Source organism: Montipora capricornis, chromosome 10 (assembly GCF_036669925.1).
Source record: "Montipora capricornis isolate CH-2021 chromosome 10, ASM3666992v2, whole genome shotgun sequence".
NCBI classification, from domain to species: Eukaryota; Metazoa; Cnidaria; class Anthozoa; order Scleractinia; family Acroporidae; genus Montipora; species Montipora capricornis.
Window position 1 is genome coordinate 19511888 of NC_090892.1, and position 18887 is coordinate 19530774.

Sequence of the window (18887 nt, forward strand, 5' to 3'; positions counted from 1 at the left end):
AAAAAACAAATAATGAAATAATCATTCGAGTTTTTATTTAAGCATTACAAAGAGGGCAGGGTGTTAAACTCCTTCAGCCCAGCCAGATTCCACCATTCCTGCGGTGGAACGTAGAAGAGATGTCAATTTTGATTCTAGGGTCACGGCAAATATAGCAAATCATGAAAAAGAAACGTATTGTTGGCTCCAAATTATAGAACTAATCAGTCAGATTTGAACGACTTACGGCCGGTAGTGCGTGGACAAATTTCAGTTCATTAGAAATCTGTGGAAAATTGCAAAATATGTTTTTTCCTTAACGTTTGAAAGTGGCGTCAGGATGTTTATTCTTCGCGAGGGGAGAGAGAAAAAGAGGAGGGACTTTCCTCCTACCGGCGAGAAATCTCGTAGGCGAAAGGACATCGTCAGATTCGTACCTCATCAAATGCAACAAATTCAATTCACGCGGCCAAATAATGTAATGAAGGGAATATTTATGTAATGCATTATAAATGTTCTTGCTTCTTTTATCTTTGATGGTCGCTCTTATAAGAAAGTGTCTCTTGACATCGCATTATTATCCATGAAGGGTTCATGCAAGCTCCAGCTCGTATGCATGGCGGTCCACAAACACTGGTATGGCCATTTGATATAACCTGTCAATCCAAAACAACCGAAATATTTCTCTGCGTATTTACTAAACAAAAGGTTCTAAAACGTACTTCCATTTCGTATATTGAAAACACTATTCTCAAACACACATTTAACACATCCTTTTACGGAGAATGAGGAATGTCGCTCTTGGCTTTTTTTCTCGAGAATAGTTTTATCGACTTCCCGATAGCAAGATTAACAAGATAAAAACCGGATGTCGGAGGTTTAGAATGAATGACCTCTCACTTCTCTGTCATCCAATACTCAATTTGTTCTATTTCTCCCTCAATGGAATGATTGACAAGTTAACATGATGTCTGTCTCTTCCGTGCCAGCCTTTGTTGGCCCTGAGAACGACTTGCTAAGTCATTGCATTCTGCATCAAACAAAGCAGTTCAGGTTCTTGATGTAGCACAGTCACCTAAAGACTGTTGGACATCCTAAAAGGTATGATTTTTAAAGTGTCAGATTGAAATTACTTCACGCCTCGCCGAGTGGGGCACTCGATCGCTTGTGAAATGATTTGATTTATTTTTCCAATCTGCGCAACTGCAAGCAAAGCGATTTTCTGAAAAAGTTCTCTAAACTCGAGGAATCACATCTTTCTTTCCGTGCATCTGACTCAAAACACGTTTCAATACCATGTTTGCGTGCATCCTGAATCTTGCCCTGTATTACAACATTTCGTCTTAGTATCGTGAGTTCCAGTGGTAACACAACGTAAGATGGGGGAGGGGTGAAAACTTGGATCTCTTATGCTGAAAATTTTGATTCAGCAATTTCTCCCTCGATCAAATTATACTCTCTTTGATTCATAGAGAGAGAGAGAGAGAGAGTTCAAGACTGATTGTTCAATAGAAAAGATAATGCCATGGAACTCCGAACACCATCCTCCAACTGGTACAAGGAAGAATATGGCATTATGCAATACTGAAATTAAAACTTCACTAATCGTCCCGAAAATTGAAATAAGAAAAAATTCACTCGGTTTAGTGTAATATAGGCAGCTACTGTTAAAACTAACACGCTTTTGTATTTCCGCTTGCCTGTCAGTCTATCTTCATATCCAACTGCGCGCAGTTTTCAATGCTGCTGAGAGCGTGTGTATCAATAAATATTCTCGTTTAAATTAGATTTGTTTAATAGCATGGTATAGAGCTATGAGAAGTTTCGACTATGTGTGATAAATTGTTTGCGTGCTGTTTTGAGTTTGTAATAATAATAAAAAATGGAGCTATAAGCACCCCTAGGCTGAAGAAACTTATATAGTTTCGTGAGGGACACTATTTTTGTCCACCCGAAATATTGAAGCGGGGTTTTGAAAAGAGTTAAATATTGTCGTAGCTTTTTGATCTGAAATGCAAATGGCATTCTTGTTCTAGGAGGTGCTTCTCGTGATTTGCGATTATTTCACTGCTTTCCATCAGTTTTGAACACAAGGAGGTGACGTCTTTAGCAGACTTCGATCGGCGAGCCTTACCACTCCGCGAGAATGGGTGGGACACTGGTTCTGGCTTTACTTGCATTAATTACGAGTAAGTTTTCTTCCCGTTATAGTATTATTTGCTGTTATTTCCAGATGTTTGCGTGATTGTTTGTATGTAAGTCGGTTCACTAGCAGGGTATAGTGTATTTAAAGGACGGTTGATAATCGCAAAAAAAAAAAAGAAGCCAACGGACGCTTTCAGGCGAGTTCATTTCTTCAGTTTGATCATAATAACATATGGAGACGATAAATATCAGACTCCGACGACAATATGTTTTTATCAACATCGTCACTTTAAACTTGTCCCCAGGGAATCGAGTCTTTCCGCGTTTAGTTTCTGCCTTGCTTTTCTTGTCAGTGACCTCCTAACCTCTGATATTTGTTTACGTGATGTTAGAACAAATGCGAGTAAAATCGGATTGCAAACATGCTCTGGGGCGCTTGGTACGAATTTTCCCAAATTCAGGAACCGGATAATTCTTTGATAGACAGTCCTTCTTAAATTTCTATAGCTTACAGTTGACATCTCTGTCACCGAATGCACCGTTCTACGGAACGAAAAAGTACGATCTTTGACGAATTTTAGGTTTCCGCCCTCTGAGGAGCTTTCTCTGCCGCGCACTTCTCTTTTTTCAGTTTCCCGATCATGAAGTTTCCTTTATTTTTCATTTTCTGACTTCTCTCTATTTATCTCCTATTTGGCGGAAAACTATAGAAATAAAAGATCGAAAAATAGTGTCACTTTCTAATACAGTTGAAGTTAATTTCTTAAGAAACTTTGGTGCTGCTTTGGGGATTGAAACACAATAAATATGGTCTTACCAAATGAGTTAGCCACCATGAGAAAGATTTGCGAACGCTCTAAAAGTCATCTTGCAAATCTTTCTCAAGCGGTGCTTATATAAGCTTTATTTACTTTATAACCTAATGTTGGTTTGAAGAAGCAGACTGGTGAACATCGACTTCTTGAGTCCTGAGATTTTTGGTTATGACTGTTTTAATTTACTGTTATATTTGTAACCTCTGTAGTTTGCATTCACCATACAACATCGAACAAGTCAGATTCTAAACTTTTTTGACGTCACGTTTGCTGATCGGTTTGCTGTCGTTTGCGCCCAGCGTTCGTAGAGTGTTTATTTGAAAGTCTGTAATTTTGCTAGTTTAAGCTCATCTAATAAGATATAGCATTCAAGAAGCATTTGCAGTTTTGTGTGTTAATTATAAGATTTTCATTTCGCTTGAAAACGCAAGTTTTGCGGGTTGACCTTGGTTTGATCCCCAGTCCATTCGGAGCGGATTTGCGTGACAAACTATCACTCGCTTGAGCGGGGTGTCATTTGAGAATTTAAGAGTCCTTGAAGTGCACATATCTAGCAAACAAATATCTCTATACTGTCTGTAACCTCAATATTTCGAATTTAGTTTCATTTTCTTGTTACTTAAGCCCGGATTACACTACAGAAATTTTTTGGCACGGCTCGGGTGAAATTGGCACGGGTCCCAAAAAAAGGTTCGGCTCGGATAAAATTTGCAGTGTAAACAACCTGTCAGTACCAAATTTCATCCGTGCCGAACCAAAATTCTTACCCGGGCTGGGACCTTCGGCGAGGTAGTCCGAGCACGGGTAAAATCGGTACGGGTGCTGAAAAAATAGGCACGGTTCGGATAGAACAAGTAGTGTAAACACTTAAAAGGGCCAAATTTGAACCTTAATTCATGAAGGCTGGAGGTTTTTTTGCGTATATTTCAAGAGGGCTTCTCATTCTCCACCAAAATCACGCGGACGTTCTTGATTATAATTGAACTGCGCATGTCTACAAGAGAACTTACCCGGGCCCAAAAAGTTTGGCACGGTATTTTTGATACGCTAAAAATGGTGTAGTGTAAACAAAGTTTGCCGAGCTATTTTTAGGCACCCGTGCCAATTTCACACGAGCCGTGCCGAAAATTTTCTGTAGTGTAAACCGGGCTTTAGTCACTGAATGCCATTGACAAGTAGAAATCAGCATTTTTTGTTTACTGTCGAGGGTGGGGCTGGAAAGTCAAAATGTTATCGATCGCCACCTTGGTCATCAGATGAAGAGTTAGCGAACTGTGTTACATGGTGAGAACGTTTAAAGTGGATTCAATAGTAAATCATCAAGTTTGAGTCACGCCTTTCTGTGCTGAATGCGAATGCACAATGATCAGTGTTTTTTTGTGAGTTGTAAGGTTAATTGTTAATTCCACATTTAAGGTTAAGCTTAACTTTATGGTCCACACTTTTATATGTTTGTCAAAAATGAACTTTTTGCTGTAATATTTTGAACAAGGAATATTACAAACCTCAACAAAGTACATCTCTGCCAATTAGTGTCGCGATCTTTTAGCTTTTCAAACCGTGACAGTGTCCAAACGTTGCTATTAAAGAAAATTCCATGTTGTGGAAAAGAAAGATCCTGGTCTTTTAGAAAATAATTTTAAACTTTCAGCCTCGAGTGAGAATCAAGCTTTCTAGAACTATTATTGCATAATGTACGAGGGACCAACACTGAATGTTTAAAGGATGTTGTTTGAATGTGATAACTTTGTAGTTGCAGGTAGGTAGCCTGGGTAATCTGGAACGTGTCTACATAAATAATGCTGACTAAGTACTAAACAAAACGTAGTCAAGTGATTTTTCACGCGAAAACATGATATCTTCACACATGAAGATAACATGTTCTTTTCACATGTGAAAAGATCACTGTTGCTATGGTTACATATGAAATTGCACCATTGGATGCCTTTCGTGAAATGATTCAGTATTTCATTGGTGTTTATGTAATAAATAGAATATTACATGGCCGCTTGGAGGTACAAAATTTCTCTTCTCGTGTTGAAAAATATTTCACTCGTTCTCTGCGCTCACTCACCAGTCAGGCAAACAGATTAAAAAGCACTTGTATGATTGCATTTTAGAGCAAAGCATACAAACAAAGAAATCAACTTTTTATGTCAAAAAGAGTACAGATAATTGTTATTTAATTCCAGTTGATGATAAAAATTCGATTTTCTTTCCTGAACAAAGTAAAAACCGATTAAACCACTTTTTAAAAATAACAAACGGTTTAGCTATAGTGCCCAAGGAAAGAATTTGTGGAGTAACTTCTTGCACTAAGTATAAGCTATTACTGGTATTCTGTTTCGACGTTGTCGTTCTCTTTCGCTCTTCTTTCATTTCTGTTCTAGTCATAGGTCCTCCAGGCATGATGTGACCTTATCAGAGCTTCTAAAGATATGCCAAAAATTGCAATACAGAGGAAATTGTAGCTCTAAGCAAATTAAAAATAAACACTCAGCTTTAAGTTTACATCCCTCCGATGCTTGACTTGAATAACTGCATAGCCGCCAGTGTGGACCACAGATATCATGATATGTCAAACTGGATTGAAACCAGTGAAAAACGCAGAAAGAAAACATTTTTCAAACCGTTTCAACCTGAACACGAAAAGCGTTGACTGAGTATGAACTGTAGTTGACGTAGTATGGCCGTGTAGCGGCGTCGAGCCACAGAAAGCACTCAAAAAATGAAGCCTCGCTTATGTTTAGGTGAGTTAACCTGGGTTGAGCCTGCATTCGAATCGAAAACCAGTACCTGGTCAGCAGTCAACTTCAAAAAAACAGCTGACCTCGGTGAGCTCTACGCTTGACCCCGTGATACTGGTCAGCGGATACCTTGTTTTGACAGGTGTCAATTGATCAAAACATGGACGTCCAATATCAAAGATGTATGCTGTAAACTAGCATGTTACTGGTCTCATTGGCATACATGGAGGGGTGGATGTATTGTACGGTACGTACTTATGTACGGACGGTCGTGACGTCATGGCTATAAAACCAAAATTTCTCGCACCGATGGGTTACCACATTTCTGAACTATGGTGCTCCATGCGTGCACACCAAAGCTCTGCTAAGATTTTAAATCCTGTGTAACAACAACTCTTAAATATCCACTTGCAACATGGTAATGACGATCTTCCTTGCTTTGCGAATTCCCTTTTACAACAACAACATGCTTTCCTGTCTGTGTGGGGACTGGAGTGGTCCTATTATAAAGCCATAGCAATGTCACACCTGTTTGAAGAATGGCTGGAAAAGAAGATTGCAAATCAACCACATGAGTACTTTACATTATAAATTTTACAGGAGGTGGCAGAATTGAGTTAAGAACCACATGCAGACCACAAGTCCAGCCAGTGAGGCTGAGCATCCTCATGTATAGACTGCAAAACAGTCGTATTTTTTGCGAACGCAAGAGACGCAGTAAATATTCCAACGAAAGGTCTGGAGCGAGTGTAGAAACGGTGAGGGAGAATGGGGACCCTACGGGCGTGTGAGGCTTGCGCGCTTCACACGTGAGGATCACGCTTACGGCGCTTCGCTCCTTCCGAAAATGAAAGAAAACGACTGTTTTGCAGTCTACCTCATGTAAACCCAATTAATTTTGTTCTTAGCACTGGACATCACTGGACCTCTGGCATCAGAGGTTGTCAGGTCACTAATGTCTTTTTAGAGGGTTTTCCTGTTTTCCTCCCCCATCAAAAAGCAAACTTCGAAATTACAACTTGCTCTCGATCAACCAAATTAATTAGTATCAGCTGAGTTGAGGGTTGGTAAAATGTGTCATTTTTAATAGTGTTACAGCTGTAGGTTATCGTGTAACAGTAGAGAGGATAACTTTATTTGATTTGTTCATTTTTAGGCGTCCTTTCTCAAAACTGTGACTTTGAGAAAAGCCTCTGTAATTACAGCCAGGACACTTCGGACAACTTTGACTGGAGATGGAGTAGTAATGGGGGATCTTCCATAGCTGGGGGTGGGCCCTCATCAGATCATACTCCAAAGGATAATAAAAGTGAGATAAAGTGACTTGAGGTGGCTCAAACCAGTTGCAACACTTTCATGAGACCTTGATATTAGAAGGATTGACACTACTGAACAAGATACAGTCATTTTTGTGACATCACAAGTTACCATGACAACAGAAAAGCCTATATTTTGGCTGAAAAACGAACTCAGTGAGCCCAATTTTTTATTGCACAACAGTAATCAGCAAGTCAAGATGAAACTCTCTGCTAAGCTTAAAAAAATTCTGTGGAGCGGATTGAGAGCTACCTTAACTTTTCAATTATTTAAGGTGGCTCTGAATCTGCTCAACAGATTTTTTTTAAACTTTACAGAAAGTTTTATTTTGGCATGCTGATTAAATATCAGAAATAAAAAATGGGGGTCACCAACTTTGTTTTTGAAATATTGAGCACCTAAAGCCAAAATATGGGGTATTTTTGCAGGGCTCTCCTGTTGCCATGGTAACTTTCTGTGTTCAGCAATAATTAGTGTTTGATATGGTTCCATAACATTGCTGTCAAGTGATAAAGTGTTGTAGTGTCAAGCCTTCCAATAAGAACGTTCTTTCAAGTGTTGAAACTGGTTTGAGCCACCTTAAAATGCTGTTCTTTATGGTTTTTAAATACTGGAGGAGACGTTCTAATTTTGTAATCAAATTTGCATAAGGTTCTTCCAGGTCTTCTTGGAAAGGAAAAGAAAGAAACTTTATTTATGTGCCTAGTCGTTCTAGCACTGGAGCACTAATTGTCGGTGGACACTGTAAACTGAAATTGACAATTAACGCAAATTTAGTCAAATGTTTTTGAGGAGATGGGAAGCCAAAGTACCTGGTAAACCCTGTTGGTGCAGAGTAGAGAACAAACAAACTCAACTGATGTACAGTGTATGACACCGAATCTGGGAATTGAACACGGGCCACATTGGTGGGAGGTGAATGCTCTCACCGCTGCGCCATCCCTGCACCCCTTGGATTTGAACTACATACATATAAACTCTAGGCCCTGTCTTAGAACTCTTCTTCGTAAAATTCTGTGGAAGGCTGCAGAACCTGTAAACTATCCCAAAAGTCACTCAAGCACTGTGCTTAATTTAATTGCATGGTCAAGATTGTAAAAGACACTTTGTAATGGGCACTCCGTCTGTTGTGCAGCCCTCATCATCTGGCTGAGGATTCATAAATAATTAACTAAACCTGACCAGTTCTTTAAAGTGCCTATATGAAATAAGGCATAACTAAGGCTCATGTGAGATATGATGTTCTCATTTTTGGAATATTCATCATACCTGAGATGTTTTTGTGTAAAAACTGATGACGTCATCGGTGGTATTAAAGGAAAATAAATCACGAAATATAGAATATCCTCATGCGGAAATATTAAAGCAGTTCTCTTCAAACTTGGCACAAACAGGGCTTGAAATTGTGATCAATACAGTCGCAAGCCCTGACAAATAATTTACCTCAGTCAATGCATAAAATGACACCCATTGTACAGATGGCATGGCAACAATCTTGCTTCCAGATCAAGTTTGTGCGGAACTGGTATTCCCACTTTTTGTCTTCACCACTTATTATCCACACTCGATGAGTTGATTAGGATCTCGACCTATGGCAACAATTGGGCTTTGAAAGTGTTTCGAGCAGGACTGTCTGTCTCGTCAACCAACCAACCAAAAGGGACTGGAGCCAAAAGTGTTGCCACAGTTACATCATACTCTGCATTGTCTTGCACCTTTGTTAAGGGTTATTACTCATGCCAAATTTTATAAGTATCACTGTTACATTTTCAGAGATATTCTTGATTTTGTGAGCCCTCTCCTAGTGGAATTAGTGATGACATCATCAATTTGCTAATTTGCATAACACAAAAACTCAAGTATTTCTGAAAAGAAAAAGGATACTTCAAAACAACAAAGGCCATTCTTCATTATTTTGAAAACCCTTTCAAAAAGGCATTAATTATTTTTTACTTTATGGGCACTTAATTAAAGGATTTTCAAAATCCTGAAAGGTTTTGTTGGTTCTCTGTTCACCCAAGGAGTGCTTCATGCTTCTCCATGGTTAAACACTGATTGAGTCAGTTGTACTAGTTGTTGGAATGAAGTTGTTGAGCTAATTAAATGTTGACACTGAAACTTACCTGTCTTTGATTCAATTATGTCATAGTCATTGAATGGTTGATATTTTTTTTACATCTTTCAGCTTATACAATTGGCGGTAATTCCAATGGTGCATCTTGTGTGTTTCCATTCACTTATCGGTCTAAGAGCTACAATGAATGTACAGGTTTTAATCATAACGTGCTTTGGTGCTCAACAACTCGCATTTATAGCGGTCAATGGGGAAACTGTGTGCCAAACAGTAAGTGGATCTGTACACTTTTTTTGTACTAGTTACCTTTAGCTTTTAAATGTGTTACAAGACTTTGTATACCTTATAGGTATTGAATATAGCCAACAGAATGATGAAATAATAGTAACATATTAAAAGAGCAGTACAATGTAGGTTGCTTTTGGTGAACACAGTTGTCACTGTCCACGGCAATCTCACAGCATGCTCCTTTGCTAATACGATTGGACCTGTGAACTTGACGGATCGACAAGCATAGGCAGCCATTTTTACGTGTTACTGGTCACACTGGCATACATGGAGAGGTGGATGTATATATGTACGGATGGTTGCTAATGACGTCATAGCAAAGACCAAAATTTCTTGCATCGATGGGTTACCATGTTTTCATAACTATGGTCCTCCGCATGCGTGCCAGAGCAGGCCATGTGATAGGGTAGATTATGTGATTAGAAAGGCCAATTCTGCGTAAATAATGCAAATTATGCAATTTTTTTCTGATCAGTTTTTAAGCTTATTTTATAAGGTTTTAGGATAAGAAAAACACTTTTTTGCTGCCCTAAAGACATTTCGAACACAAAGGAACAGTAATTATGCATCTTGATCGACATTAGTTGGGATAAATAAAAAAAATGACTCGGGCTTCTGCACGCTGTACGATACTTCCAACGTGAATAGAGAAGGCAATTGTGTCACCATTTTTGTGAGGTGTAAATATCAGCCATTCGATTGGCTAATCTGAACAAAGGACGCGTTTGTGTTACACCAATAGCTGTGCAGGGATTCCTAAGAAACTTGTTGATTTATGTTTTATTTTATGAATGTTATGTGTTTGTTTGTGATTTTTCATGAATTGTGCGATCGGATACAATTTGAGGTCGATTGTGCGAAATCGCACCATCACGTAATATCAGATTTAAGGCCTGTAAGAGGGTTCAGTTACAGTATATGGCATAACAGCATTATAAATACAGTATGTAGGATAGTGGTGCCTGCAATATGTTAGATCAGGGGTGCCAAAACTGCTTAATTAAATAAACATAAAAATTAGTATTTTTTTTAAATGTTGGTATTGTGCTCAAATAATAATTTGGACAATTTTGTGGTAATTAATACAAAAAAGAGAGGTGATCTCTGAAGTACATGTTCAGTAATTAGCATCATTGTTTAAATTAAACTTTCTTCTTTACAGGTGTGTATTCCTTTGGCTGTTATCAAATTACAAGCAACACTTTTAAAACAACCCTTTCAACAAATCTGAGGGGAAAGAATATTATACAACAGTGTGCAAACTTGGCCAAAGGCTACCAGGGATTTGGTGTGAGGAAACTTCAGGCACCTCCTTATGAGCTCTTTGGTTGCTATTCTGCAAACAATGCAGAGCAGAGCTACAACACATATGGAAAAGCACAGATCTGTGGCACAGAACGTTTAGGCCTTCCTAACTCCAACGCAACTGCTGTCTTCCTCTTTTCAGGTGATCTGTTGATTTTTACCATTTTTGAGCTTGAGTACGTATGTACATGTAACTAGTACAAGACATCATGGGTTTGAGTTTTCAATCTCAAGCTCATAATAGAATCCCCAGTCATGAATACAATGCAAATGAATACATGTATATAGATCTTCAAATTTCTTAACAAATCTCTTGAGTTTATATCCCTAAATATTAATTAATTCTCCAGAAAATGCCAGTTATCATGTCAGCTTACGTTAACTCCTCCCCCAGGGACTTCACCACTTACATGTAAAATGAGAAACATCACTTTTAGACCATCAGATTGCATGCAGTTATCAAAATTCTATTGTTAATTATATAGTAAACAATATTTAAAATAAAGTTTACATGCACTGGTGATAGTTTTTTCAGAATTGATAAAAAATGAGGAAAGAAGAGAACCATAAAAACTTGTCTATAAGCCGCAACCTTTTTGGTCATATTTTGAGCCATGAATCAGGGGTGCATCTTATCTATGGGACAACTCTTTTGGAGGTCATAAATTAATAGCATGGTTTGGGATCTGAAATTTTAAACTTGCACCCGAAATGATTCAAAATGAAGCATTTTTTCAATGTCGTACCTGTGGTTGTTAATTATTGCTTTTATGAAATGCGATGGCTCCTAAAGGAGCTGTTTTTCTTTGTCGGGGTCTAATCATGAATCTTGCCCTACAATGGTTCATTCAAGTGATTGATTTTCACTTTACGCGAGAAAATGAATTCCAACTCGCATGGAATCTCCATGCCTCAACAAATTTGCTTGCAATGTTGTCTCTGGTCAGTAACTGTCACTGAGATCTTCCCACCACACACAAGAAAATGCCAAGCGACTTGGTAGAACTTACAAGGCAAGACAGTACTTGACAAGTGCTTTCCTTTGATAGATATTGCTTGGTTGCTAAGTTCTATTGCATCTTATCTCTGTCTCGTTTGATGATACACAATTTCTAGTCTTGGGTATAAATTTCTGTGCACAGGGAGAGCTTTAGCAGGTTTTCATTTTTCTTTTGTCTGCTTTTTCAGCGCTATCTTGAATTACGTCATGCGTTTATGTGCATCTTGGCTTGATATGTCATACGCGCAAAATAATGACAATCGGATACATCTTGACTTTTTGTATGGAGTCAATTTTTGGCAAGGGACATTTTTTAGTAATAATAATTTCTCAGACAATGTTAACAAATCCTGGACTTTCATAAATTTAGTTTTTTGGAGGTCAACATTGTCACCTCGACTCCAAACGTTTGTTTTTTGGCCACATTCCGCAAGCCTCAAATATTTTCAGGATAATAATAGTACTTTTCCTGGGCATGCTTTACACAAATGCATCATCTTCATGGCATCTTGGCTCGTCTGGTGATTCCAACCTCAGAATTTCTCTGTTTATTACTCTCATCTATAGGTTTATGTCTGCTCAAGTGATGAATGGTCTGGATTGGGCATCTATAAGGTTTAAAATACAAGTCACATTCCACAGGTCATTACAGGTCATTGTTTTACCTATACTGAAGCAGCCAAAAACCTTCAAATTGGCTAACCTTAGGCCTAAACATCGTCTTTAGGCTTACAAGGCCTAATGAGGCCTAAGCTAGTTTAGCATTAGTAAAGATGTTGTTAACGAGTGACCTGTGAAAAGTGACCTGTACGTTAAACCTTATATCTACATGCAAATCCTACTTTTTCTGAAATTATGATCCCACAAAATTTCTGACCCTCTTACAAAATTTAATTATTGTAACAAAAAATCAGGTGTATATTATATGATCCCAACAAACCTTGCAGCTGCAGCAGAAGTGTTCCAGAGACCCTGGAAACGAGGCTGTGCAAACTTTGGGAAATTTCAGGCATTTGAGTTGACTTTGCTTTAAACGAAGTTCTGCATATGGTTGATGAAATTCTCAAAAGTGAAGTAATCAACGTTGAGTTTGTTTTCATTAATGTCATTAACCTTAGCAGTAAGTCTTACCTGTTCTTGCTGGTAGTCATTTACATTAGAACTTATTGGTGGATTGACTTACATGTAAGTGTGACAGTAAGGAACTGTGGGAAAACCACCTGTAATTTTGCACAAACTATCCGAATTCGCTCTAGGATAATAGTAGGTGATTCTCTAGAATTTCTCAGAGATCTGTTTACAATGTCACCGCAGTAAAAAAAGGAAACGTTACTCAATTAGCATGATTTCTTTCTCGGTTTTAACAGTATTGTAATTTTGATTCACATTTGATGCTTTGACAAGAGTGTTGTTTTGTCATTTAAATTTGCAAACAATCATGTAGCTGTCGGACTTTGATCAAAATTTATGCCAATCTTATTGCTTCAGTGATTCTGGCGAGACGAGATTTTTGTCTCGCGAGAAAAACAAGATGACAATGGTAACTTTCTTTTTATTTTGGGTTCATAAAAGTTACTTTAAATCTGAAACAAACTTAAAGAAATGTAATATTCTCTCATCTTTGTATTCAACATTCTTCTGTCTATAGGACGGTATGCGTATGTTGGTTCTAAACCTACAAATCCTCAAGTAGCTCGTCTTGTGAGCCCAGTGATTTCTGCATCTCCTGGCAGTATCAAGTGCCTGACATTTTGGTACAACATGTATGGTCCTAGCATAGGCTCACTGAATGTCTATGCAAATACCACCTCTCTTGGGTCGCCAATATGGTCAAGAAACGGCACACTAGGAAATCAGTGGAATCTAGCCAGTGACATAGAGATTCAAATTAACCAATCGTATTCGGTAAGTTTCAGGGAATAACGAAAATGATGATGTATGTAAACAATAATAAATGCGGTTAAATGTAATTTAACAGAAGTTAACAACAAAGAGTGGTGCAGATTGGCAGCACAATAATATCTTCTAAGAGCAGTAGCGGTCAGCAGTGCTTGGCCTGGGCACATGCTCACATAGTTCTTCAGTCACATGGCTCCACTGGTTGGAGATCTTGCAGGATTTTCCGGCTTCCAGTTGAAGCCCTTGGACATCCCAGGCACCCAACGTCCATTTCGCGATATAGTTGTTAATAATTATTATTGGTATATACCCACCAAGCAAGTGAATAGTGCTGATTGGCTAACTCGGAGGTGATTATCCAAGTACTATTCACCTCTGAGTATAGCCAGCATGCCAGATTTGAAATTTCTGACATGCACATTTTACAATTATAGTAAAGTAGTTTTTGGTTTGCCTTTTATTCAACTTGAGTGGTATATACTTAAACAATATCGTTATTCACCTGAGAATTGGTGAAAGAGGTGGATATTTCTCTCCACTGAATAGTTGTTATATAACTAATATGACCTCAAAGAAAACAAGGTTAAATTCTCAAACTTATTCAGACCGGCAAATGCTCCACTTATTTGGAAGACTGCTAATTGCAATCAAATCAGGACATAATTATACAAAAGATGGACCCCAGGTTGATGGACCAGCCCTGTGGACCTGGTCCATAGACCCCTTTATAAATCGTGGTCTGTGAAAACGCCGTGACAGGAATATAGTGCTGTTGTTCGCTCTTAGTTATGGGCAACTGATTTGAGCAATTACAGGGAAGGGTTACGTTTTTACAAATGTTGGCGGTGTAGCAATTATATTTCAACAGATTTAACTGCATGATTAGAGTGTAATGTGAAGTGCAGCCTAGTTTTGTACCCCATATGAACCATGTGAGCGTTAGCCCTACTAATGGAAATGGGCCCACACAAAGACAGAGAAAAACTCTGGCCAGGGTGGGAATTGAAGCTACGACCTTCGCGTTTAGATCACCGCTGCTCTACTGACAGAGCTATAAGGTCAGACGGGAGTAGGCCGTGGGTAACTGAAGATGTAAAAGTAAAAGTCTAGCACTTCACATTACACTCTAATCAGTAAAGTCTGATTTGAGCAATGTGTTTTATATACACCTTTACCATCTACTTGGTGGCTCCAAGGGATTCATCCATAACCTGTACTTCAAATAATTTAATAATATACATTTATTTCATCGAGTCCTTCACCAGAACAAACGAGCCTGACAATTTGACCTGCTCATCATAGCTTAGGTGGTAGAGTATTGCACTGGTATCATAGAGGTCATAGGTTCGAATCCTGTTCATGTTGGAGCCACCAACCTCATTCCCAGGGTCTCTCTTGTAACCGGTTACAAGAGAGACCCTGGCAAATAATCGGCCAGATAACTGTGAGGATTACTTCTCGCCTTCATCTAAAGGTTTTCCTGATTGTAGTTAACTTACAAAATGAGGGGTGGTCCACAGGGGTAGTCCATGGACCAGGTCCACAGGGGTGGTCAGTGAACCTGGGATCCATGTTTTGTATACATCCATCAAATCAAATGAAGGCAGATCAAAGCAAGTGCTTAGTACCCCATGTAATATACTCCACTTTCATTCAATACATGTCCTTTGTCTGACCACCCCAACAAAACAAACCTTCGTACTGTAAATTCTGCTTAAAATGGCTCCGTAGCGATACTCATCTTTACGTCGTATTGCCATTAATGTGCCAATCAGAGATATATTGGCTGTTGAAACAAAGGTTCTTTTGTTCTCTGATTGGCAGAATTTATTTATCAAAAGAATTGTTTATAAACAGTGAATATCACTATATTAATTGAGCAATATTCATGTACATGTAGTTTACTGCACATATATGTCGCATACAGTCTCGTGTCAGTCTCAGGCCTGGGTTACAGTGTCCTAAATAAAGTAAATTCTAAGTAACTTTCTTTCAATTAATATGATTGGTTTATTTCCCAAAATGAGCATTCTGATTGGCTATTACGTTGCGCGACAAATTGACGCAAGCATGACGTGAGCGGCGTTGTCTACACTCTTATCGACAATGGCAAATTATCCAATCAGATTGTGAGATTACAAGCAATTGTGGTAAAATTATAGATTGATTTACACCTCTCTGTTTTAGCTGGTTTTTGAGGTAGATAAGAACGGTGGTCGTCTCAAAGGACACATTGCTCTAGATGATATCAAGTTGAAAGATGGTGCTTGCTCCACACCAGGTACTTGTAATTACGTAAACATAAGATGGGGACGAAGTAACTTCAAAACCATTGAAAAAATTATTTATGTCTAGAATTACAAGTGATCTGATACTTGGTTAATTTGATAATCATCACAAAGTGTCAAGTCTAAGCTCTGTACAGTTGACCAATTAGGTCGATGTGCACTATTTGTGTATTATTTTTTCACAATTACACTATTTTACCATATTTCGTCAAGAGAACGTGCAAAATGTGAGATGGTACAGTAATACATTGTGGTGTCCTGGCTTGATGGGTTTAGAACAGAGCAATACGGACGGATCAATAATAAGAAAAGACATTTCACTATGCTTTTGTGCTGTTTATATTGTTCATGCAAGTCCTGAAGGACAGACTGATGATGCATTTTTTTAAAAAAACCAGTCTTGCCAAACAAAATTGATGGTTTAACATACCGTACAATACTGGTGGACATTTTGCTCATTGCCTGTATTTTTACTTGCCCCTGCAGGGCTCGGAAAAATATGGAAATCAGAAAGTATAATATGCGCAGATATTTTGCGGGTTGCATAGAAGAAATGTCCACATGTACAGTATTAATATAATTGTGTGAAACTATTCAATAAGGGATTTATTATTCCACTATATATATTACACCATTTTCTAGTATTTTGGCTTCTTCCTGCACTGATGGAGAATTGTATCGATTGCATAATAATTATAATAAGGCTCATGTGAATGATGAAAACAACGCAGGTGAATAGTACCACCACCTCCGAGTTAACCAATCAGCGCACGCGGAGAGCACTATTCACCTGTGTGGTATATACTAATATATGTTACACCATCGAATAAGATGTATATATCACATCAAATGATGAGAACTTTTAATGTCCCCTTTAACCCTTTCATTCCTGACAGTGAGATTTATGGATTTTAGGATAGTACGCACACTCTCATTGGTCAATAGCTGTGTCAAGATAGGATTATGTAAACACGGCTGTGACATCACATGACTTTTGATTGGTTATGTGTTGTCAGACGTTTTGATTGGCTGGTAGGAAATATGAGCATGTATAAAAAAAATCTGTTTCAATCAAGAAGTAAAATTTTCCTTTATTTGTTGAATTATTTTTGAGAATCATTTTATAAAAGCAGCAGGAGAGTTGTCTGTTCTTGGCTGTTTTTCTTCGGGAGTTGGGAGAATTCTCCCAACTCCTCCTCGTGTAAATTAGATGAGGCTACAGCTGTATGTAAACAGGGAAAAAGTCCCCTATTGCTTAAATGTCTTACGCCAGATGATTTACTTGCCAATGGGGGCCTCTTCAGGGATGAATGGGTTAAAAGAGTGAAATATTGCAGAAAGCAGACAGTATCTTCAGTATCAACACATGTGTCAATCTTTACCCAACAGGAGGGCTTTGTGACTTTCAAAAGGATATCTGCAATTTTACACAAGACTCATCAGATAACCTTGACTGGACCCGCTATAAAGGTTTCACACCCACTCCAGGGACGGGACCAAGTGTTGACCACACCTTAGGCTCACAATCAGGTAATATAATGACCATTAATAAATTTATGGTGTAAATTTAAATTCTGATTAACAAGGACTTCCTCTCTCTTGAGTAGAGTTGAGAAATCAATTTAACTTCTGACCGCTCATATGGGTTGTTCATAATTTTTTTAAAAAATGTAATTATACTCTATTTTGAGGTATTTGAAGTGTTGATGGAATGCGTGCATGCGCAGGAACGAGTATTGTGATGGCGGAAAGAGCGTTGATCTGTTCCTGTTAGCAAAATGAATAATTATTGTGTAATGTTTGGAAAAGATGAAAAGGATGGTTTAGGGTTAGTTAACTGACCCGACACGTCTGAGAACTGACCGTAACAGCAAAATGAGTCATTGGTGAGAAGAAGGGATGTTGGATATGTTTGCAACGGCATCAATTATTAAAGCTTAGTTCTTCGAAATTTTGAGAGTTCCACCAAGGAAACTAGTAAGACTGTACATGTATAATAAGACTAAAGCTGTTAGAAAGAATGTTACATGTAGATCGTACTTAAGAAATTGTCTCTCAATATTCATTCTTAACAGATAAAGAACTGTATTCATTTCATCAAAGTTTATATCTCTTTGATGGTCAAACAAATGTTACAGTACTAGCTTTCAAAGTAGTGTCAAACATTCATACAGGTGTACATGTACAATGTATGTGTGATAGTGGTGTCTATTTTTTCCGTGATCGGAAGCTCTAAGCTATTATACATGTAATAATAAGAAATCACCAGTTTGTGTTTGTTATGCTAACAATTAATTCGAAGTATGGTAAGGGCTCAGCATAAATAACAAAGCACAGATGTTATCTGCTGTGAAGATAATTTGATGTTCTGTGATTTAGAATTAGGCCCAGGTCCCTCAAATGAGTCCTTGGACATCATTACAATGTATAATGAAGGTTAATTAGCTCAACACGGAATGAGGCCATAATTTTATTATTTTGATGTTTGTGGCAGAGGTGACTGTTTTCTTTAGGGTTAGTCTAATCACACCAATGAATTATTCCAAAATGAAGGCATAGAAACTCAACAAATTAAAATTGGCTCGAAATTTTGAAAAATAAATGAAAATGGAGAATGGTGTGAATTCATCAAAGACTACCAACCTGTCAGAGAAAGTATGAAATTAATAATCTGCTTGTTGTGAATAAATAACAGACAGCAAATGCCTGGGTGCTGAAAACAATGATAATATAATAATGATGTGGATGATTGGTGTGAAATAGAGGAAGGACCATCGGTGAAAATAATGATAATTGACTGAACATGGTAATTGTTGCACTAGGAGAACTGGTCTATTTCTGTTTGTTTGTGATAATATTTTGAATAGTGATGCAATGCCTATTGAGGAAACTAGTAGTCAACTTTTTACTGTATAATTATACACATAGAGTTGAATTCCAGCAAAGAGGATCCAGCACGAAGGATACTAGCATGAATCTAATAATTGTATAATAAAAACGTGACCTATATGAGGAAAACAAGACTGGAGA

The 18887-nt window shown here is 38.0% G+C and overlaps 1 protein-coding gene across 1 annotated transcript in view; it reads left to right on the forward strand.

Annotated features, from left to right (window-relative positions):
• Nucleotides 1–956: 956 nt before the first annotated feature.
• Nucleotides 957–18887, forward strand: part of LOC138018374 (MAM and LDL-receptor class A domain-containing protein 2-like) — a 252304-nt gene continuing 234373 nt past the window's right edge. The window contains exons 1-8 of the mRNA XM_068864996.1: nt 957–1080; nt 2016–2168; nt 6843–6995; nt 9189–9347; nt 10528–10812; nt 13319–13575; nt 15757–15850; nt 17247–17387. Coding sequence (XP_068721097.1) covers nt 2126–2168; nt 6843–6995; nt 9189–9347; nt 10528–10812; nt 13319–13575; nt 15757–15850; nt 17247–17387 — 1132 coding nt within the window. The 5' untranslated portion in view covers nt 957–1080; nt 2016–2125. The remainder of the gene's footprint in view (nt 1081–2015; nt 2169–6842; nt 6996–9188; nt 9348–10527; nt 10813–13318; nt 13576–15756; nt 15851–17246; nt 17388–18887) is intronic.